Source organism: Branchiostoma lanceolatum, chromosome 5 (genome assembly GCF_035083965.1).
Source record: "Branchiostoma lanceolatum isolate klBraLanc5 chromosome 5, klBraLanc5.hap2, whole genome shotgun sequence".
In the NCBI taxonomy this organism is placed as follows: domain Eukaryota; kingdom Metazoa; phylum Chordata; class Leptocardii; order Amphioxiformes; family Branchiostomatidae; genus Branchiostoma; species Branchiostoma lanceolatum.
The window spans coordinates 7455979-7478369 of record NC_089726.1 but is presented as its reverse complement, the minus strand read 5'-3'; the positions used below and the strand labels follow the sequence as shown (position 1 = coordinate 7478369).

The 22391-nt window shown below is 42.0% G+C and overlaps 1 protein-coding gene across 5 annotated transcripts in view; it reads right to left on the bottom strand.

The window, feature by feature from the left end:
* Positions 1-71: 71 nt before the first annotated feature.
* The window catches only part of LOC136434729 (host cell factor 1-like), a 29755-nt gene continuing 7435 nt past the window's right edge, over positions 72-22391 (bottom strand). For 2 of the 5 annotated variants that reach the window (XM_066427755.1, XM_066427757.1), the window contains exons 5-30: positions 21084-21190; positions 17282-17427; positions 16701-16818; positions 16020-16214; positions 15308-15498; positions 14583-14762; positions 13610-13828; positions 12891-13019; positions 11535-11624; positions 10707-10914; positions 9877-10185; positions 9183-9436; positions 8598-8715; positions 7923-7991; positions 7691-7759; positions 7460-7540; positions 7232-7312; positions 6633-6857; positions 5990-6112; positions 5349-5581; positions 4951-5094; positions 4446-4634; positions 3809-3957; positions 3389-3508; positions 2897-2980; positions 72-2451 (exon numbers count right to left, since the gene is read on the bottom strand). In XM_066427755.1, the coding sequence (XP_066283852.1) occupies positions 2415-2451; positions 2897-2980; positions 3389-3508; positions 3809-3957; positions 4446-4634; positions 4951-5094; positions 5349-5581; positions 5990-6112; positions 6633-6857; positions 7232-7312; positions 7460-7540; positions 7691-7759; positions 7923-7991; positions 8598-8715; positions 9183-9436; positions 9877-10185; positions 10707-10914; positions 11535-11624; positions 12891-13019; positions 13610-13828; positions 14583-14762; positions 15308-15498; positions 16020-16214; positions 16701-16818; positions 17282-17427; positions 21084-21190 (3868 nt within the window). In that variant the 3' untranslated portion in view covers positions 72-2414. The remainder of the gene's footprint in view (positions 2452-2896; positions 2981-3388; positions 3509-3808; positions 3958-4445; positions 4635-4950; positions 5095-5348; positions 5582-5989; positions 6113-6632; positions 6858-7231; positions 7313-7459; positions 7541-7690; positions 7760-7922; positions 7992-8597; positions 8716-9182; positions 9437-9876; positions 10186-10706; positions 10915-11534; positions 11625-12890; positions 13020-13609; positions 13829-14582; positions 14763-15307; positions 15499-16019; positions 16215-16700; positions 16819-17281; positions 17428-21083; positions 21191-22391) is intronic. The other 3 variants (XM_066427756.1, XM_066427758.1, XM_066427759.1) reach the window with 3 other exon arrangements.

Genomic DNA, 22391 nt, shown 5'->3' with positions numbered 1-22391 from the left:
TGTTATAGCAGGTTTGGCAGTCCTGCCAGTAACACTATCAACTGCAAACATCTGCAGGAAGACTCAACCAGTTATTTTTAAAAGTATTGTTTATTCAAAGTTACACAAAATGATGGGAAGTACATAGCTATATATATATATTCACTTGGGGTATTTAAATCTAAAAGAGTGACGAGAACATCATGTTTTCATGGAGTAAAATGCTATCCAAACGAAAACACCCCTACCCTGTCGAATAATAGCCCAGTCCAAAGATCGCTATTACATTCAGTTGCTACTTATCTGGACTGTGCTATCATCTTAGAAGGGTGGGCGAGCTCATTCCTTGAAAAACCCGTCATTTACAAAACATTTTGTCTGTCCAACGACATGTGACCGCATATCACTCTTAAGACTTTGAACAGACCCTTCAGAAATGGGCTCTGTCTCATATCAACATAGCAACCTTTCCCCTACCTAGAGTTGTAAAGTTGTGACAAGGGTACGATCAACACAAGCACACCACAAAACTACCAGTCTACATCGGGAAGGGAACTGTCAGAGGAAGGAGGACACAGGTACATTTTTGTCTTTTCTTCTTTCTTTCCTTCTAAAAATTGTCTAGTTGACCATTGATGGTTAACAGCACGGATATTTCGTAACAACACAGTGAACAATATTGGAACAGATAGGTGGAACTTGGGAAGTGAAGTTGAAAGGGGAAGGAACTTGTACAAGGAGAGGGTGGGTACGAAGAATGCAGAATATACAGCAGGCATGGTCTAACCACAGTCTATCCGAGTAACTTGTTGTCCGAAAAGAAACACACAAGCACTTCTCCAGGGTTTTCCTTCACCCAAAGATGTATAAAATTACCATTCTTTGCACTTTCCTTACACACCAATTTACGTCATGTGTACAGCTTGTTCATAAGAAGGCCCGAACATCAACAGTTTCAACCACTAAATGCTTCCAGCTTCCTTGTCTTGCTGATGAAAAACTTATGAATCTCTTCGTAGTGACGCTAGCAATCCCAACTGGGTAGGTAAAAACCACATGACTCTCTCACAACTACGGACAAATGTACAAAAACATCAAAAGACACAATGTTATGGTTCTACCACACTATTAAAAATACAGTATTTTAAATATACACTAATTCTACCCATTCGAAGAAGGGAAATGTCAGGAAAGTTTCATCCTGCAAAAATAGAAAGAAAGAAAAAGCAAAATACCCCAAAGCGGGAACCCTTTGCAAAAGTAAACTTCCATTGAAAATATTTAAATAAACGCGGAAAATGAGAACCTATACAATTATGGGCGAGTGAATCTTGAGTTCCAGGTTCAAAAAGTCCGAAGTAAAGGTCTTCCAAGCCTCCAAAAAGTGATCTGAAATAAAATGTTTACCTTCGAGCTCAAATTTGATATGCATATGGTACAATAATTGATAAGCCCATGCTTTTAAAATGAAGCCCCAAAAAGAAACAGATGATAAGCAAACTGAAGCTGGTATACATATTTTCACAGTTCATTCCCTTCTGTTTTAAACTAGTCTGAAAAATCAGAACTTCGCATCACCTTTTACTCTATCTATTCCCCAAACGTGGTAAACTTTCTACACCTACAAAACCATGAAGAACATTTCTGGATATGTAGCGCCGTGTTTGGAACCAGAATACATAAAAAAATGGAAATACCATAATTTTCCCCCTGGACCAATTCCTGATAGAAAACCAATACCCCTGATATCATTATCTTCTGTTACACAACAATTGTCTACTTCACTGTGCATCTATAAATGTGTTCAACATTCAAAGAGGGTGTTCTTGTGTTAGACACTGAAACCACTTGCCTCTAAGATGATAGGTCAAAATAATTCTTTTGGGACTCTCTCTTATTTCTTCAAACTACATTCTCAACAGGCATCTCAAAGCTGACCAAAGTCAGATCAATAAAAGGCCTTCTTTCTTCCGTCCCTTTCTTTAAGTGTAACAGGTTTAGAAAAAATAGATTTTTTTGTCTAGATATGGTACATTCTTCTCACTTCGAAAATACAGAATCCTACCCCAACACATTCAAAGATGCACAGCTTTCTGTCAACATATGCAACCCACGAACAAAGTGAGCAAAGTTCTTCCATGGGTGCCCTTCTTGTCGAAACATCATAATCAGAACGTGATCCAATAAAATAACATTATAAATTCAAAACACCCCAGCAGTGGTAAGCTCAAAATTCCACAACTTTTTTCTTTTAAAGTGAACAATTTACAAAGGAGGAAGAAGTTGTTGAACTGTGAGTGATCCCTCTGTATTGCAGGTGGCAATCCCGTGTTGTTATGAGGAGGTATGAAGCACTGCTTTAGATGAGGCTCTGTGGATGGAGGAGATATCCTGGTGGTCCGCTGTATTGTGCATGTTATGTGGTGGAAGCGTCTTCATTTTTCTGTCTTCACCTTCTTGGTGCCAGATTTACTGTAAGGAGAAAAGAGTCATGAGTTCACTAGACGTATATCTTACATGTCAGGTTTTATTGCAACAATTGATCTTTGGCACCAGTATTCTGCTTGAGGTTTCACGTTAAAGGGAGGTAAAGACACAAATTTATGCAAGGGAGGATCCAATGTTGGAAGGGTTACTTTTATGGCAACACCACAGGACAGAGTCATTTGTCTCTTGATTCAATGTGTACAAACTACATTCTTAATCATTCATTTGGCAATCTTTTCCTGTTAAAGTTTCAACACCCTTATCCCTACAAAAAATGTGAACATTTTTCAATAATGGTGGATGTACAAAACCATCAAGGGCTACGTAGTACATACTGAAGGTGGACAAAGATGATAGTACAAGGTGCTTTGCCAAAACAATAACTTACAACATCCAAGAGGAAGAAGATAAGAAGAGAATAGAGACCTACCTGTCAGACGGAGCGACTCTCTTAGCTGCCTTAGTATCCTTGGAGGAGTCTTGCAGCCACCTTACTTGAGTAGCTGGTCCATAGCTAGAGAGACAGAAAGATTGAATGTTAGATCTCACCATACATGTTGTTGAGATACTGTAGTAGTGACCACAAAAAAAATACTAATGGTCTTTCTGGACTGCCCACAAGGAATACAGCGCTTTAAGATTTCTTAGATGTTTATAATGCAAGGCTGCAAGCAAATGTATTATTTCAGATGGTATCGCACGAATTATCAATAAGATCTAACCCATCATCTCTAGGCCTTTGCTGTGGATAATCTAATAACTGGCAAACCCCAAAATTTAGCATCGGTTGGACAACATTCTTAAAAAAGTGACAAGCAAATTGATATCTCCATTAGTGTCACATAAGACACACTATTCTACCTGGAGTCCACTTACATAATAAAAAAATGAAATATAAATAACAAAAACTTAAAAGTCCCACCCCTTGTCGTTTCTGGCTGCGATTCTGAAGATGATGGCAGGTTTGGAGGTGTAGTCGATGTGAGCGTTGGACAGCGTACTGGTGGTGACCGTACACGAGGCGCTCGGGCCGCAGTACACCCTGAAGAAAAAAAGAGCGATTGTGAAAGCGATCTCGAACCAGTTTAGCTCACCGAAGAGCTATTCTTCTGGTGTTTGTGACAGAGAAGACAGACAATATTGTACAGTATTTACAGGTTAATTGTACCAGGGAGATTCCTCTAGCTCTTTTCGACAAGTACAGTGAACCACGGCTAAACGTCCTGTCTTAAGGACTACAACCTTTCCAGTAACGTGCACGTCGGGTGAGAGACAACAGCTGGGATTCGAACTCCCTACCTCTTGGTCCAGAGGCATGGTCGCTAACCACTGCACTACTCACCTGACGAAGGCCATCTGGGACGGCGTGAGCGGCTTGGTGTCCGGGGTGGATGCAGAGGTGCTCTTCACTGCCAGGTAGACGGAGTACTCTAGGATCTTGCCCGCCGTGTTGGCCGGCGCCTCCCAGGACAGGTGGGCTCCTTCTGTGCTCTGTCAGTCGGTTCAAAGTCAAGGTTAGATTTACAGAAATAAGGTCATTTTTTATCTTTTACACCAAATATTTGTGTATAGACTAGAGTCAAACTTCTAGAGTCATCAGCAGTGAAAAAAAAAGAATTTGAGATATTCTAGGACAGAAAATACTAACAATCTAAGCATACTTTGATAAATTTACATTGCTCTAAGCTAAAACCTTTTCCTTTGATGAAGGTTAGATGTCCATGAAATAAAATACACAACAGTTACTCAAGAAACTGGATAGATTTGTAAATGGTAAGATGCATCCACTACCTTTCGTCAGTGACAGAAAGATCAGAAACAGGTAATAAACCAAAGCTACAGTACAAATGTAGATGCTCTATGCCTTTGATACAGGATGTTTTTAACCTTTAGCACACTGAAGTGGCTGTTTGGTACTCAATTCCCTATTGGTTACAGAGTTAGGCAGCAGGGAGAAGGTTAAAGTTTCCCATACTTACTTTACTGATTCTGATTGCTGAGGGCGCGCCGGGGTAGCCTGGCAGGCAGGTTTTGAAGGCGGAGATCTCGCTCCACGGCCCTCTGCCGCAGGCGTTGATGCCCGCCACACGGAACTTGTACGCCGTGCCTGACAGGAGCTCCTGCTTCTTCAGCATGCTGTGGTCTGGCACATTTACTACGTCAATGTCCTGGGAACAGATTGGAATATTCAGTGTTAGTTAAAGTTCTTGGACGTACCAAAGTCATACCAAAAAGTCAGAAAGTTGTACATACTGCTTCTCTACTTAGCAAAAATTACTCAGCTTTCTTACATCAAAACTTGTAACAACTTACATCCTTGTCCTTCCAATTATTCTCAGACGACAGGTAGAAGTACAATGTACTTGGCACACTGGCCAACAACAAAAACAAATCCTAACCACTCTTCTGTCTTTCCTTAATTGAAATCACTCTGAGAGCTTTCTTGTATCAAAATTGTTTTTTTTTTAAGACTTCATGACTTACGTCCTCTCCCTTCTGGTTGTTCTCAGAAGGCAGGTAGTAGTACTGCACGGTTGCCGAGGTGCCCTTGAAGATGCCGACGTCGTACCACTGGTTGTGTTCCCGCTTCCCCGTCAGGATGGTCTTGGAGGAGGGGTCCTTCTGGTCCTGAAACGTTGCAAACCTCAAGTTAAGGCCACACCAATTTTATTTGCTGGTTCTCAGATTTTCGAAAATAATGCTAAATTGAAATATTACTATGAGGACCACACATGAAAAACCCAGAATCACTTAGACTTAATAAAACGTTTTCAAGAAACAACGAGAACATTCATGGGGAAATAAATGGGTTAGCCCAGTTTTAACTCTTCACGTTACCACCCCCCCCCCCAAAAAAAAACAGGTACTGAAAAATACTGTACCTCTGATTTGACTCCTGGCTCTGTTTTAACCACTGTAGGCCCGAGCCCATTGGACACGTTGCCAGGCAGTGACGGGGCCATGGCACCATTGTTGACGGGCGTCGCCCTTGCTTGACTGGCGGACACAGGCGTGGTCGTAGAGTCAGCCAGGGTGGCAAGAACAGCCGCTGCACCGTCCACCGCAGAGGGTGAGGGGGTCATGACACTGGAGGTGGTGGCCGCTGCAAGGGCCTCTGTAAGATAACATAGTCATCAGTGTATGATGGAGATTGTCTCAGATTCGGTGCGCAGGTACAGAAGTCAAAAATGGTTTGTTGACATGGAAAAATGGAAAATATGGCAGATAAAATTTCGGTAGCTCCTTTGTGCATCTCTTCTATCTTTTTGACAAGTTACAAGACACTACATGTGTGAATTTGTGACTGAATTCTTTTCAGATAATAACATAAAGGTGAATTTGAAGACAAGATTCAAAGGCTGTTTTTAGATTGGTGCACATAGATTAAAAAAAGGCCGAACAAACTGTACACGAAAACTTTTGCTGCAGTGTGAGTAGATGGATTGTTGTAATTTGTTGCACTGTTATTTTCAACTCAAATCAAGTTATAAGTCTATAATCTACAGGAAGCTGATGGTCTCACCTGCTTCTGCTACAGCTGCAGCTGTGGTGGCTGCTGGCACCTGTGCAGGCGTGGTGTCCATCTGTTCCACAGAGGACGATGCCGCCTGCCCTGTCTCCATGGGTGTGGCTTGCGAAGTTACTGCTGTGAACAGGACAGAACAGAGAAGGTTCAAAAAGGTTGGCACCACATTTCCAGTTATCATCTTTGCAAACAAGGGTTGGTTACACTGGCACTGCTTTGTCTTTTGTAGGTCATCACTAATTGGACACCATAAAAGAAGGCCATGGCCTGTAGAAAGAGTGGCACAATTTTGAGAACTGAAGACAACATACTAGGTATGTAAAGGAAACAATGCTATTTTGAAAAACATGCAACATCTAGTTTTTCAACAGGACTTTTTTCATATTCAAGGTTCAGTCAAACCTGATTGGGCACAGGTGGCACAAGCCACATTAAAACAGTCCGGTTTATTTTTACATAGTTAACCCAACCTGGACCTAAGCACTCAGCTGTCCTCAGCAGCCATTTTTCCTCAGTCCCATGAGTAGGAGCTGAATCCATGTTTGACTGTACTAAATATACTCGTGCTGTAAAGTTGTAGAAAAACCTCTTGCCTCGGAGGAAATATTTGCTCTACATCAACCCTACTTTCTCCACTGACCTGTAGAACTGGTAGCTACTGTTGATGCTGCCGTTGTTGCTGAGGTCGGGGGTTGGGACGGCGCTGACGTGTCCATCGCCTCTCCCTGCATCTGGTCCGCCTGCGTCGTGGTGGAGGGCGTGGGGTCGTCGTTACCCTCTCCCTCGTCATCCGTGCCGCAGCCGTGGGTGGTTCCGCACGGCCCTAACTTGGGCTTCTCATCATCTTCATCATCAGTCCCACAACCTGGAGGGGTTAGGAAAAAAGGAAATTGTGTTTTAAACTAGGTGTTCAGTAGGATTATTGGTCCCAAGAAGAAGTACAAAAGTTTAAAACAGTGTATAGAGTTTCATTGAACAAGGGAAACAGTTGCTCTTCTTGACAAGTACAATAAACCATGTCTTCATGTCACATCTTAGAACTACAGCCTTTTCCAGAACTATGCAAGTCAGGTTAGAACGAGGCCTTGAACTATCAACCTTCCAGAAGCAGGTTTGAACACATTACTAGGAATGAAGCTCGTTCGAGAAGTATTCAGTTATAAAAGAGCAGCTACTTTGCTTAACATGAGGTGCACACTGTTGGTTGGTAGTCAGGATTTTTTAAAAGAAAGCACATACCATGTACTGTTCCACATGGCCCAATTTTTTGCTGTTCTGATGGTTTTGACTTGTCGTCATCTTCATCATCTGTACCACAACCTGTCAAAATAAAAATCATGAGTTAAATATGCATAGCATGAATCAAATGATGACACTGAGGAAAGTACAAAAATGTGTAATATATCAAACAAGCTCTCAGCACTAAGTACCCTTTATTTTAGGTGTATAGGTCACAAAAAGTCTTACCATGAATGGTGCCACAAGGCCCGATTTTGGGTCCCTCTGAGGGCTTGGACTTGTCATCATCTTCATCATCAGTCCCACAGCCTGTTGAGTTTGAAATAAAAGAAGAAATTCAGTACATAAATGTTAGGAATGGTACTTTATAGGTCATACAAAGCAAGGTTTACATGGGGAAAATACTTTGACTTTAACCTAATACAATTGTAGAACAAACAAAACAAGACCAAACCTTACCATGTATAGTACCACATGGACCAATTGTGGGTTTTGCCTTCTCATCATCTTCATCATCAGTTCCACAGCCTAGGAAAAAACAGAAACAAGACATAGCTATTATTGTCATTTTGTCACTTCTTCTCATGTCTTCTATCACACTCTGAGTATCAAAAGTCAATGTCACTGGTAACATTTTTACAGTATAGGAGAAATGAAGCAAGTTAGAGAAGGAGAGACTGGTAGAGCTCACCATGTATGGTTCCACACGGGCCGATTTTGGGCTTCCCTGCATCCTCATCTTCGTCATCAGTACCACAGCCTACAGGAGGAAACATCAACATTTATCAGTGTCATTACCTTCATCAGAAGGTTATGTTTTTGGCTTTGCCATGGTGGGGTGGCTGTGGTCGAATGAGTGTTTGTATGTAAACATGATAACTCGAGAAGCTGTGGATGGATGTTTATGATATTTGGTAGGTGGGTTGGTATGGGGAAAACAAAGGTCATGTTCGATAACGGGCTTTCTGGCTGCTTCCTAAGGTACTGCAGCAGGCTGTGTATGTATGTATGTGTATGTATGTGTGTTTATTTGTTTGTTATCAGCATAACTTGAGAAGATGACAACTATTTTAAAACAATCACAAAGCAACAATATGCTTTATCAGCAGTCCATTTTACAATCTCCATGTGAAAGATTTCATACAACCATCTCTCTTTAGTCCAAATATTGCTACCTAAATATGGCAAACTAGACCACAATGCTTTTCCTTTGGATTGGGGTAATATGCATCAACAGGTCTTACAATGAATAGTCCTGCAGGTTTGAAATTTGCAGTGAAGTGGTCAACATGAAAATTGCGAACATAAAACCCCCAGGAAAATTTAAAGAATTGCAGTAATAGATATCAATGGGAGGTGATCTCACCGTGAATAGTCCCGCAGGGTCCAACTTGCGGCTGCTCCGCGGAGCTGGTCTGTGGCTGCCCCTGTTCTGTGGAGGAGGCAGCTACTGAGGTCACAGTGGAGGTGGCAGGTGTGATGGCCTGGAGGGATACATATTACCAGGATATTGTTGGAGATTTGAAAACAAACATTGGTGCCACATCATTCAAAAGTGCCTAAAAATAACTTGTTTTGAATTCAAGCTTCTTGCAATCTACTTTTAGCTTGTATTGACTGTGTTTGGCAGAAGACTATGAGAACTATTCAGGTGAAGTGATTCCCAATAGGACTGTAACAGCCTGAGGACAGGCAGCTGATTTTTCGCGGGCAAGGCTGGGTCCCAAGTGCCAGTCAGTTAGACTTGCAGCCCTCCTTCCCTGTTGAGGGTGGGATTGTACATCCTCTCATATATTGCCTCCCGTTCGAAACAGCGGGGTTTGTGTTCTAGGATACCTGTGGATTCGAGACTGAAAGAATGTAATGGGTACTTATTCTTTAGTTTACATCCAAATGCAATTGTCTTAAGAGAAATGACTAGTTTTAACCAGAGAAGTGTTGTTGTCCTTACCTGTGTGTTCTGTATGATCTGTTTCATCTCCGTCATTGCTGTGGGGTTGGCCAGACTCTGTCGCGTGATTCCCGTGGGTGTGATGCTGCTGGTGGCTGCCGACAGGGCCGACGCTGCCTGTGCCGTCGTCATGGTAACGGGCACGTTAGAGACAGATGGCAGGTTTGCGACGGAAACGGTGATGGGCCTCGCTGTACCCGCAGTGGCTCCAGCACTGCTTGAGGAGAGTATTGTGGATGCAGGAACTTGGGTACCTGTCAACAAAATGGAAATCTTAATATCTAGCTTATTCAAAGTTACTAGAAAGTTAATCTTCCACTGGTGGTGACAAGAAACACAGATTATACAGAGCTGAAAATAGTTTATTTCAAAATACTTTTTTTTCAATCTGTGATTGATAATACTGAGCCTAGCCTGTATTCTTTTAGCTTTCAAAATTGCCAGCTATTCATTTTCTTTCCACAATCCCAAAATTTTGGTTCAAATGGTGCAGGTGGGCAATTTGAGCCGTTAGGAAAATTTCCCTAGTTAATTTTTCGACAAATACAATGAACTGTGGAACACGATTTAACATTTCATCCTAAAACTGCAACCTTTTTCAGTATAGTGCAAGCTTGGTGAGTGACAACAGCTGGGATTCAAACTCTCAACCTTCTAGTCCACACGACACACACCACCTGCATGGGGTACATACCTGCTGGGGTGACAATGGTGATGGTTCCCGTTTTCCCTTGCAAGGCGGCGCTCGGTCTCGTGACCGGCGTGACCACGATCCTCTGGACCTGGCCGGTCGGCGTGGTGGTTGTGGTAATGCTGGACGCGGGCACGGTGATGATCCGAACGCCCGGCTGCATCTGTGACGTCACCGTCCGTACGACGGTGCCCATGGGGGTGACCCCCAGGGTGGTGGTGACCGTTCGGACGACCTGCTGGCTGCCCTGACTTGACGTGTTCTTCACCATGTACGTGGATGGAAGCTTGGTGGTGGTCCCTGTGGTCATACCTACACAACACAAACATGGACATCTCACAAAGGGTCCTCTACTCACAGTTCCAGCTTTAAGTTTAATAATCAGTTAAACAAACACTACATCTGCTTCGTTTGTTTTGTTTAAACTAAAAATTAGATTGGAAGGGTTTTATGTGTTTTGGTTTATTGGTTTGTTAGGTTGTGAACTAATGGATTTTTGGAATACTTGTGTAGATTATTCAGTCTACTTCTTCAATGTACTACAAAACTAGACTTGATTGCTTTTGGAGCAGTTTGTAGAAGTCATCATATCATATTTTTCTGTTACATCATTTGTCAAAATTTACTGTATTGGGCTAAATAGTTGTCAGATGTGCTTTACTTGTATTTCTTTGGTTCGGGAAAAGCAGAGAATGGATACCATAAATGACATTATGACCACTTTTTGGTAGCCCTTAAGATTATTTTTTCCACTGGCCCAAGAATTAAGAATCCTGTCTATAGTGGCCACCTGGCTACTGTCACCATTTTCAACAAAATTTAGTTGCCCCTACCTGCCACCCCTGTGACTGCCTTGGTAGTGATTGCAATGATGGTGGGTTTGGTTGGCGTGGCGCCGCCCGTGGCCCCGCCGTGCCCGGCTATACTCGACATGACCGACGACACCGGGACAGTCTTGATGATGGTTTTGGGGATGGTGACGACAGGCTGCTGGGTAACGCTGCTGATCCCCATAATGGTCGCTCCTTTCGTTGTCCCAGCCTGAAAATGAAAAAGAACTTTTTGAGACTTAGCTTCAGAGAACAATTTTGTTCATAGATGTTTAAATGTACAAGTCAATCTTTTGTCAGAGCTCCCTCCCTGTCTATAGTGCTCAACAATACAGACAAGAAAAGTGCATAAAATAGTGAGAATGTGCTAGATCATAAACATTTTTCTTCATAAACAATTCTCATACTATTAAGAGAATAGATTCCACTGCAGTTTTTGCGATGCACTTTTGCAAAAGGCACCAAAAAGAGTTGTGTAGTCTGTTGCGTAGTTATAACTTGCTAATAAACCAGTGCGATGGCCAAGTGAGCAATGTGCTTTGGTTAATAGTAGGTTGTGAGCTTGATCCCCGGTTGAGTCAAAGACTTTAAAATGGTGCAGCTATCCCTGCTTAGCACTTGGCATTTGGGAAAAAGTATGGAAATTGAATACACACTACTACCAGTGGGCAAGCCTCCGGCTGTAGTGATTGCACAAAGTTGTGAGACCCCAAGACTATTGAAACGCAGATGGGCGCTACCATACGCACTATGTAGTGCAGGAAGGACTTCAAGATTTCAACATAGTTTGCCAAAGTGCAAGATAGTTCTGCTTGTAAGTTGTAGTCTTACCTGAGTGGTAGTTGTGATGTAGGCAGTCTTCCCTCCTGCTGTGGTACTGATGACTTTCAGGATGGTTCCCTGGGGCAGCGGACCCTTTGCCTGGGGAGCCAACAACAAGCAGCGGCTTAACTAACAGGAGCCCAACTTTATACATGGAACCCAACTAAACAGTGAACGTGGACATATGGCTGAAAGGATAACGCAATGTGCCTGTTGGTTAGTAAGAACAAGTTTCAGAACTGAACAACGAATGGAAGGGCCTATAATAGAACTTTCTTCAATGCTTCATGTTGCTGGAAATAAACGCATGCAGTTGATGGAGGGTTGCAGATGTGGTAACCTTTAAACATTTCTTTTTCTTTCTATTTGACCAAGAATAAAATAAGAATTAAGATAGAATAAGTTGAAACAAAAATCAACAAGACTTGACTACATTAGGTATATGTCATGATCAGATGTTTGTCTGTGTCTGTGTGTGTATGTTACTATGTATGTATAAAATCTATAATCTCCCCTTCTATTAGAGACAAAATAAGACATACAGAAATTAGATAGAGGAAAGGTAGGTTTCATTTAAGACTGGGTTGGCTGGGAGTAAGATGTGGGGTAGGTGTTCCCTTGTACCATTGTCTTAGAGCATAGATGACACAGTTGTGTTTATGTGTCTGACTGCAAATTTATGCCATCGTACCTTTGCCATTGAACTAAGGTAGCACAGTCATTCGCATGTGTATGTACCCTTAGGTTGTTTTTTAGTGTGTGTGTTTGTTTGTATGTATGTATGTATGAGACTGCATGTGTACACACCCTTGTACCACAGTCCTAGGACAAAGACGGCACAGCTGTTTGTGTTAGCATGCATGTGTGTATATACACTTGTACCATAGCCCAAGAACAACTGCTACACCGTTATGCCGGGTACATGTATGTGTCTGTACGTGTGTGTGCGTGTATGTGTTTATACCCTTGTACCAAAGCCCTAGACCAAAGACAGCACAATTAGCATGTATGTATGTGTCTGTACATGTGTGTGTGCGTGTGTGTGTGTGTGTGTCCATGTATGTTTATGTATATCATTGTACCATAGCCCTAGAACAAAGAAGTCAAAGTTGCGTGTATGAGACTGTATATTTGTACCATAGCCCTAGAAAAAAGCATTATACAAGCAATACAGCAGCATTAGCCTGCGTGTGTGAGTGTATGTGTGTACATACGCTTGTATATACAGCACCGATAGCCCGTGTGTGTGCTTGTATCTGTGTAATACTCTAACTTGTATATACAGCACTGCTAGCCCGTGTGTGTGCGTGTATGGCCGCTCCAGCGTAAGGGCGAAGGGGAAAGGGGCGGGGCTGTGCCACGTACCTGCAGCTGGCCGAGCTGCCGCGCCATGCTGCCGACTCCCGGCGCGGCGCCCTGCGGGGAGGTGCCCAGCACCATGCCCGTGGAGCTCAGGGGCTTGGTCTGGATCAAGGTCACCTTTCCTCCCTGAAGCTGGTGACGGGACGGGGGTGGGGGGTCGTGGGCACGGCACGAGAGAGGCAAGAAAATCATCAAACAGAGAGGCAAGGCGGAGCATGGTAAAGTCAAGGAAATATCAGGACGAGCCTTGTGTCTTGTATGCATCACCCTAACATGCATGCTAAGCTTGAAGATGCCTTCAAGAATTCCTTGAAACTACCTACATAGAATTTCTAACTCTACAACTAACTACATAGAATTCCTAGCTTCTTAAACTAACTACAAAGAATCTTTATGTCTAAATACTAACAAAAGGGAGTCATTTTCCAATAGCATGGGGAATATCATCCTTTCCATTTCATCTACTGCTGGAACCATGTTTTAATGCTACCTAACAAGTGTTTGCATGCTTTAGCCAGCATGCCGATTTGAGTTTTCATGAAAATATAAAGACTCAAAGAATTACTCAGGTAATTGTCCCAAATCATAATTCATTCTGGCACAACATGCTCAATGAAATTTCATGCAAAAGAGATTCAGCCACTTTTCACAGCTACGCATGCATGCATGCACGGGGCCTGGAAAATAACGTTTGTTATTCATTGGATGGTCATCAGACTTACAGTGACAGGGACGGACTTGACCAGCGTGACCGTCTTGGTGACTCCGCCCACCACGGTGGTGACCACCTGTGTCTGCGGCGTGAGCGTGACGGCGCCCGACTTGTGGACCGTGATGATCTGCTTCCCCTGGAGCTGCTGCTGCGCGCCCGCCTGCGCCGCCTGGGCCGCCGTCTTCAGGATACTGGTGGCCGCCGTGTTGACCTGGTTTGAAAAATATTGCTACGGGTCAAAAAAGGAGAAGGAGAAAAGAGACAGAAGGAAGAGATTTAGTGCTACGTGACAAGAATGCTGCAGTTTTGGGGATCTCGAACAACACTTGCCAAAATTGAAAAATGCTGCAACTGTAATTTATCCATATATGCCAATACCTATTTCTATGCACGGCAATTAGTTTATTTCCAAAAGTAATCAAGCGGGTTCTTCAGCAGACATATGTTCAAAGGTTTAGAACAAAATGATACCAATTTTCCACTAAAAGGGTGAAACATGCCAGTTCTAATAACCTTTTTTCCATAATGTTGTGAGAAGACTTCTTTTACATCTTTATAGCAACATTTTAATTTTATGACAGAAAAAAACTGAACCCTGAATTCCGAAGATAACTGTCATGCAGCTTTAGACCATAAAAGTACAGAAAAAATAATCATGTTTTTCATTTGCCTTCCATGCTTGCTTCCCATAGCAATAGGCAGTAACAGAAGGTAGCATCCAATACAGGCTTTTCATAGGACATCATTTGTACCATGTTGGAGAACATTGTAAATCTGTCACATTGTACACCAACATGGCTGCTCGTAGATTCAACTAGACCCATTTCCAAACTGTGGTGCGTTGGGCGAAAAAGGAGTGTCGGGTGACAAAAAATGATTTACCAACTGCGGATTGTTTTTCTCAAACACCAGAGAGTTTGGAAAGGAGCCGTTATGACATTAACGAAAAGCCTGTTTGGAACAGACTGGGCTGGTCCACTGACCATAATGGGGGTGGATTTGACCCCCGAGGCGAGAGTGAGGGTGACGGGGGTGCCTGTGTGGGTAGTGGACAGCTGAGGCCTCATGGTGGTGCCCGACGGACTGGCAGGAATCTTCTGGGTGGCCGCTGCAGCCGCCGCCAGTGCCTGAATTCCACTCATGCCCGTGCCAGAGGGGAGTGTCTGAGGAAGAAAGGACAATGACAAAATGATTTAAAACCTATGTCGCTAGAAAAATTGGACAACTCCATTTATTATTTCAAACAGAAATCATGCAGATGAGTCACTTAGAAAAAGGGGAAGAATCTACTACCATTGGAAATTTTCTGATGTGTACCCAATCTTAGAAAAAGTAACTAACTACATTGTAGGCACTATTCATTGAGGTAGAAAGAAACATCTTGGATCAGAATCCCTAAGAACATAAACTATTCACTATTATTTTATACACAAAGAAATAATAAAAAAATCCATTCATAGCTTCTTCAGTTAGGCTATTTACAAACCTATGAACTCAATCTTTGGCATGGTAAATGTTACTAAGGTTGCCAGTCTTTTGGAAGGGACGTAAAACAGTGTTCAAGGAGGTGCCATGAGCATGTTAAAGGGAAAGGGTAGCAACCCTTTCCTGTAAAATAACCCTGCTACTGAAACAATAAGGAAACTTGCTGCCCTACAAGGGTCTGAACAAGCGAACAAACGAAAGAGCGAACTAATGTTGGGCCTACCCCAGGAGAGGTTGTGGTGAGGATACGAGGACTGGTGGTACTGGTGGCCATCCTCGGACTGCTGGCCATCGTCACGGCGACCGGAGACTTGACCCGGGCTCGGCCCCGCACGGGAGGCGACTGCTGCGGGATGGCGGTGGTTGCCGTGCCGACCAGCGTGGTCTGAGTAGGCATCCGCAAAGGCTGAAGACCTGTGTGTATGTAAATGTACAGATTATGGAACAAATATAAAAATTTACAATATCTTCTTTGTATGTGGAAGTAGTAAATCAAATGTAAGGAACTGCTGGTACTTATTTTTTGCAATGAGTACTGCATTTGACCTAAAACTGTGTACTATATGAATCATAACAGAATCAAAGTTATCAAAATCAATTTACAGTCCAGTTTGAAGTCCTTCGATTCAAGGCAACTGTCCTTCTAAGAGTAATCAAACATAATTTGTGGGCATGCCAAGCACTTGTAAAATCACTTGTATGTACGTCACAGGTCAGACCAAACCTAGAATATGTCATGACAGAGTGGGATGCACAAGGGAAGGGCTAGAAACCCCTCCCTGTAAAAATACACCCTGATACTGAAACAGCAAGGCAACTTGCTGACCTACCTGTCTTTAGGCACTACCAGGGTCTGAACGAAAGAACGAAGTGTGGAGTCCACAAACAATGATATACTGGAAATGGCACAGCACTAAAGCACTCAGACATCTTACCTGGTGCCTTCATGATGCCGGTGACCGGCCCTGTTCCCGAGGACATCTGGCGGATCATGGTGGCACTGCCGCTGCCCTGCAGGGAGGTGGAGGCCGGGGTGGAGGCCATGGTGGGGTTGCTGACAGCGTTGGGCAGCGTGGCGGCCTGCGCTGGCGGCATGTCGTACTTCTGCAGCTGCAGGAGATACGCATCGGCTGCAGGAAGTGGTGGGAAAGTAGGGGGGGAGTTGAGGTACCGGGCATTTACGATGATACTGAAGTGATGAATAAAAGAAGTCATGATGTTTGACTGTATTTCAAAATGCTTTTACAATTTTGACATTTCCTTTGTATAGAACAGCCTTCTAATTAGTGGTATTGGCAAATAGTTTTTATGTTCAAATAAAACTGCTCCCCAACAAATCAAAACCTACCATAGCAACCTAACACATTAAAAAACAGCGTGACTTGAAGATTTACAGGCAGGTAATATTTAGTTCATCTGTGGACCATACATTGTTGCAAATCATTCCTAATGGAAATCACTACTATATTTTTGTATTATTGATACATGCACATTACTGCACTGAAACCCCTTTGTGCCTGAGCTAATACACCCCTATATCTGGGAGTGGTATGCTGCATCTCACACAAACCCAATGCATTCATGGTTGTACCACTATAAAACAAGGGTGTACTGACCTGTCTGTATGGCCCCCCAGCACACCTCCAGGGTGTTGGTACTGGCTCGGACCAGCTGGACTCTGGTGGGGGCCAGCGGCTTCTCTGTCTCAAGGAACCACAAGTCCTTACAGCATACCTGTAGATAGGTCAATAAAACACCTTATCGTACCATACTTAAGCCTTAAAATAACACCTGCAACCTGCCATTTGAAAGACAAAAATGTTTCAGAGAGCACGAAAAATAACTTGTGATTTGGCAAGTCATTACCATTCATAACACCATTCAGAGTTGAAATTATGACAGAAAACAGTATTTGGAGCACTGGTATCAATGTTTTAATTGTTTTGACACCAGCAAACACATGAATCATAGGAGGACTAAAAGAAACTAGTTGGGTAGAAAACTATTTCTTACTCAAAAGCAGGTGTTGTAAAAAGTGACATGTACGAAGACTTCGCTGAAAATAAATTTCTGTACATTGCACCAAATATGGACCTCTTGTTTGAGGAACAGCTTGAGGAACAAAGCATTGGAGGGAGACTTTAATTTTTTTACTACCAAAGTAGAATGTTAGCGGTTTTCTGGATTGTTGGCGTACCTGGTTGTTCCAGGCCTTCCTGTACCCGTCCCTGCCACTCCACACGTACAGCCTGCTGCCGATGTTCACGGCGCAGTGTCCGGCGCGGGCACGTGGAACCGAGTCTTCAAACACTTCCATCGCCAGTGGCTCCCACGTCATGGTTTCTACAGGCGGAAAATAGCAGGGTTATGAAAGAACCTAGATACTACCTGCATTCAGGGATGTCCCTGTAGCTCACAGTTGAGCTCCTGGTTTCAACTAGTTGGTAACTACATGTAGGAGACCCCAGTTCAATCCTGGGAAGGGCATCCTGGTTGGATCTGCATTCGTCTTTCGTAAGGGATGTAGAATGGGGGTCCCATGTTCAAGCAGGTGCCGCAAGCACATCAAAGAGGAAGGGCTAGCAACCCTTCCCTGTAAAAATATACCCTGCTACTGAAACAGCAAGGAAACTTGCTGAACAATGTGCCGCTAGGCATTACAAAGTGAACAAAACCAACTACTTGCATGCTACATCAATTAAGCATTCTGGAAAGGCTGCAACGTTAGGAGATCTTAGCAAAGGCAATGGTAAGTTCTAACCTTCTCCCTGGTGCATAATCCTGTACCCAATACAAGTCTGGTGAATAAATTCTACCTTAGATAAGTGCTACCTCGCCAAGAAGTAAGGTCATTACAGCAGGGCCATTACTTGTGTGAAACACAGTGGCAAACAATTTATTGATTTAAGCTAATAGCAGCTATTTTCATATCCTTACAATTACAAGGTTGAAGCTTAGGATTTACATTAAAGGTAGTGGTGAATGGTGGCAATAAAATCCCCCTAGATTGAAGCTGTATTGCCTGTGTGCGCTTCACACGGAGAATACGACATTCACCACTTATGCACCGACATAGGTCATTGTACTGCCAGGATTGTTTTGTAACAAGTCTAGGCACAGCCTCACATACGTGATCACAATCTCAAGAAAAAAACAGCACATCTGTCCTGTCCTCTAAACTGCCTAACTCTACAATACAAATGCCGTAAGCTGTCAGCACTCTTGCCTAACTTTCAAACCATTATCTATACACACAATCAAAGTCCCATTGAGGTTGACTGAAGGGAGAGCCCTCTGTTCATTCATGCTGCTTCTAATGTGCTACCTGTACAGCATCCAAAATGAAATACAGCATGGCAGGCTATCTTTGTAGAGCCTCTGACAGTGTGCTTAATTGCTTAACCTTTAGCACACTGAAGTTTGGCTACCAATTCTCTATTGGTATTGGGGTCAAGCAGCAGGGAGAAGGTTAAGATGAGTCAGTTCTATAATAAGAAGAGATTAAGGAAGTTAAGAAATCTCCAAGTAGACTGTCCAAGCTATCAAATTATATCCTAAGTGGGAAGTTAAAATAAAGGGAGAGACAGACTGCTATCAAAATTTGGTTGTGATGAAATTAAGTGGTAGATGATATCAAAAGACAAGAGTGGGAGGAAGAATCTTATCGAGACAAAATTAAGACAAAGAAAATGAAAGAATCAATGATTTTTCTTGTCCATATTCCTCCCCAAGTGTTTAAAATGGAAGGACCCCAGCAGGCGCCAAACCTGTTAAGCATTCATGTCACATCTCCCTAACTCTCCATCTACTCAGACTGGCTTTCATCAGGCTTCATGTCATGTATGAATTATTACTCCATCCACAAAGGCCACAATTTGTCACTAGTCATTTCCTGGTCTTTCCCACCAGCTCCGCTTATGATTCCAGACACGTTTTCGGTATCCTGGTGTTATACTTCGCTCTATTGACTTCTGTGATATTTTTCAGGACATGGTTTCTTGGCGAGGCTGTTTTGCTTTGGATGAAAATTAAATTGACATGCTCTTGTCAATTTCAATTTTCCATTATCGTGTAGCTAGGGGTAAAGCACATTGTACAGTATATGGATATGGACAGATGAGTAACTATCTCTTGTTTTAGTTATGACAATTTATTTTATTTTATATAGCTCTTTTTCTGACCAAACAGTACGATTGAATCATACTTTCAGAGTTAGGGCTTCAAAATATTGTAACAAAATACTCTTAGTCTTAATTCCTAGTTCTATCAAATTTTGTTGATGACCTGGCATCATTTGCCTTTGAAAAACGTTTTATGCCTTATTATAAAGTCCATCAAAACTGTGTTCAAAATGTCATTAAAAAATGTAATTTTTGGCATTACTGCATAATTAGTACTAGTACAAGTCACTGCTTCAAACAATTGTTGTAGAAAGTTTCATTCCCGGTGATTCTAACCCTTGAAAATGCCACATGACTGAACTCCCTTTTATTGATCGCTGGTTACCAACAGCCATGCAGTCAATTTGAACATATTCCTACGATCAATATACTTTTGCAAACACAAATTTATACACGCATACATCCTATTTTGGTATCATTATAAATCAACTCCTTGATCCAACATCACATAAGGTTAATTCATACACTCTGTATCCCATCATTTCCCCAGTATCATAGATTGGTCCAGTCTGGTGATTTGTAGACTGAAGCCGGGGCATAAGTTTTCATTACTCTGGCTATTACAGGGGCGCTGTGTCTTCATGGCAGGGCCCCACGGAGCATTAGTGACCACTGAGCACATTTCTCACTGTCCGCAACCATCCACAGTTCACTACAGGGGCTAAGATGTTCGTGCAGATATGCGCAAGTAGGGCTAATACGTTTGGCTCCAGGCTTTATTCAGGATTGTGACCACAGTGTTTTGTATGATTCCTTGTACAAAGTAGGGCAAATATGCTAGGTTCAAGGCTGTTTTTCAGGATTCCTCCACAGTATTTCATATTTCTATGAATTTGCAAGACGAGTCTACATTTTTGTATAAAATTAACTGGATTTGTAGAAAAACTGAGCAGGCTATTTTAAGTATATTGCACTATTTCTTAAACAATTTTATTAGAATAAGTAGATAAAACTTTTACCTTTGCATGGAAGTGACTTAACAGTTATAGAGCCACACACATTCATAAACGTTTTCTATTATCTATATATAACCCAGTACATGGGCTAAAAGTTGTTAGTACATATTATCCAGTGCTCGAAATACATTTTTGGGTCAACTTGCACTGGTGCAGATGAAAAAAATTACTTGCACCAAAAAGAAATTACTTGCACCACCAACTTTTTGTTCATTCGGGAAAGTATCATGCCCCTATTCCCCAAGATGGTGGCTTTTAACTTGCTTGGTTCAAGGCTACTAAATGTGTCCCAACTCATAAAAATGGATTGAATACAAGTTCAAAAGGGACAGAAAATGTCACTTGCTTGATGTGTAATTTGTTTGATCATCAATTCTTCATTTGGAGTGAAAATTTACGTGGCTAAAAAGGGATAAATTTCTACAGGTGCTAACTTGCACAACTGCAAGTCTTCTTGAAATTACTTGTACAGCTCCAATTTTATGTGCGCAAACTTGCACATGCAAGTGGTATTTCGAGACCTGGAGACACAAACATTTCAACAACTTGTTAAAGCTTTCTGTTCTCCATAAATAACCCAAGACATGGGTTGAAAGTTGTTAGTACATGTTATCACTATGCATTGTTGGCAGCCCAGAATGTTGGACCGTACCACTTACCCAAGCTTATTAGAATATGTAGACAAACTTTTCCTTTTGCATGGAAGTGACTTAACAGCATTAGACTTAGAGACACACACAACATTTCAACAACTTGATAAAATCCTTTTATCCCCTATAAATAACCCAGATACATGGGTTTAAACTTGTTATCACTTATAATGCTCAGTTGGCAGCCCAGAATGCTGGACCGTACCACTTACCCAGGTTGAGGGAAGCCAGGGTGTTGGTGCACTTCCACTCCTTCTCGTGCGTGGCTACCTTCTGGTCGTCCATCACCAGCGGAACCCAACCGCCAAACACAAACATTCTGTTTACAGGGAAACAACAACAACATCCTGGTTAGAAGGGTGCAAAAAGCTACAAACAACTTGAGCAACTTACTTCACTTTACTTATACAAGTAGAAAGCATAAGAATACCAATGTAGTTAGAGGCAGAATGGTTAGCATCTTATCACATCATGTACAGTATTTAACCAATTACATGTACTGAAAGTCAACATCTTGGTTAGACATGAGAACAACCATGTAATTATACGAAACTAGAAAGCATAAGAATTTCATTATAGTTAGGGGCAGAGCAGTTAGTATCTTTAGGAAGCTCTGTTTAACCATTTTTGTAAAATCATTAACCAAACACTGATAGTCTTCAATCCTTTGAGACATTTCTTAAAATGTATGCATATCATACTATAAATCTTGAAACTTCTGCCATGGTTTTATTTTCAAGTTTTTTTGTGGTGACCTCTCTTCTGAGGATTCGTGACACAAGTAAGTCTCCCTTGTATGACCACTATAAATGCAGAATTGTTTTTGCTGCAAATTCAAAACAGAGAAAACCTCCTTTTCCCTATCACAAAATAAAACCACTGCAAAAGTAAATGCATTTACAGTACTTGAAACGCTTAAAAACTTGGCAACTTTTAAAGTAATAAAATACAAGTTTTCACCAAAATATCCAACAAGTTTTTAAAAAGTGGTTTTGATGAAGGACTTTATTCAACCACATTGCCCCATTGCAATAGATAGTTTCCAGATTGCATATTACATGTACCCAGGATATGAATAATATATAACATGCCTGAAGCCACTCTTTGCAGCTGCAATTGATTTTTGCACCGTGGAAGCAAACATCCTCTACAAAATGACTGCTGACAATAAATCTTCAATAAACTCCTGATCTTTAAAATACAGGGAGACAACACAATGATACAAATGATCTTCAGAATTAACATAGTTTGGCTACACGCTCTGGCTTTGAAACAGTATATTTCACTAATCATGTATGGTAGCTGCAATAGTCCCCAAGGCCTGTGCATGATCTCTAACTATGTAATTACCTTTGAGCCATTACAATCAGACAACAGTGAAGGACTGTAAATGCATTTAAGTTCGAGTGGTTTTAATTTCGCGGTAGGGAAAAAATTGAGTGTTCGCTGTGGTTTTAAATTTGCGTTTGAGACAAAAGTAGACAAGGGGGTAGGAGGCCAAAAGACATTCCCAGTGGTTT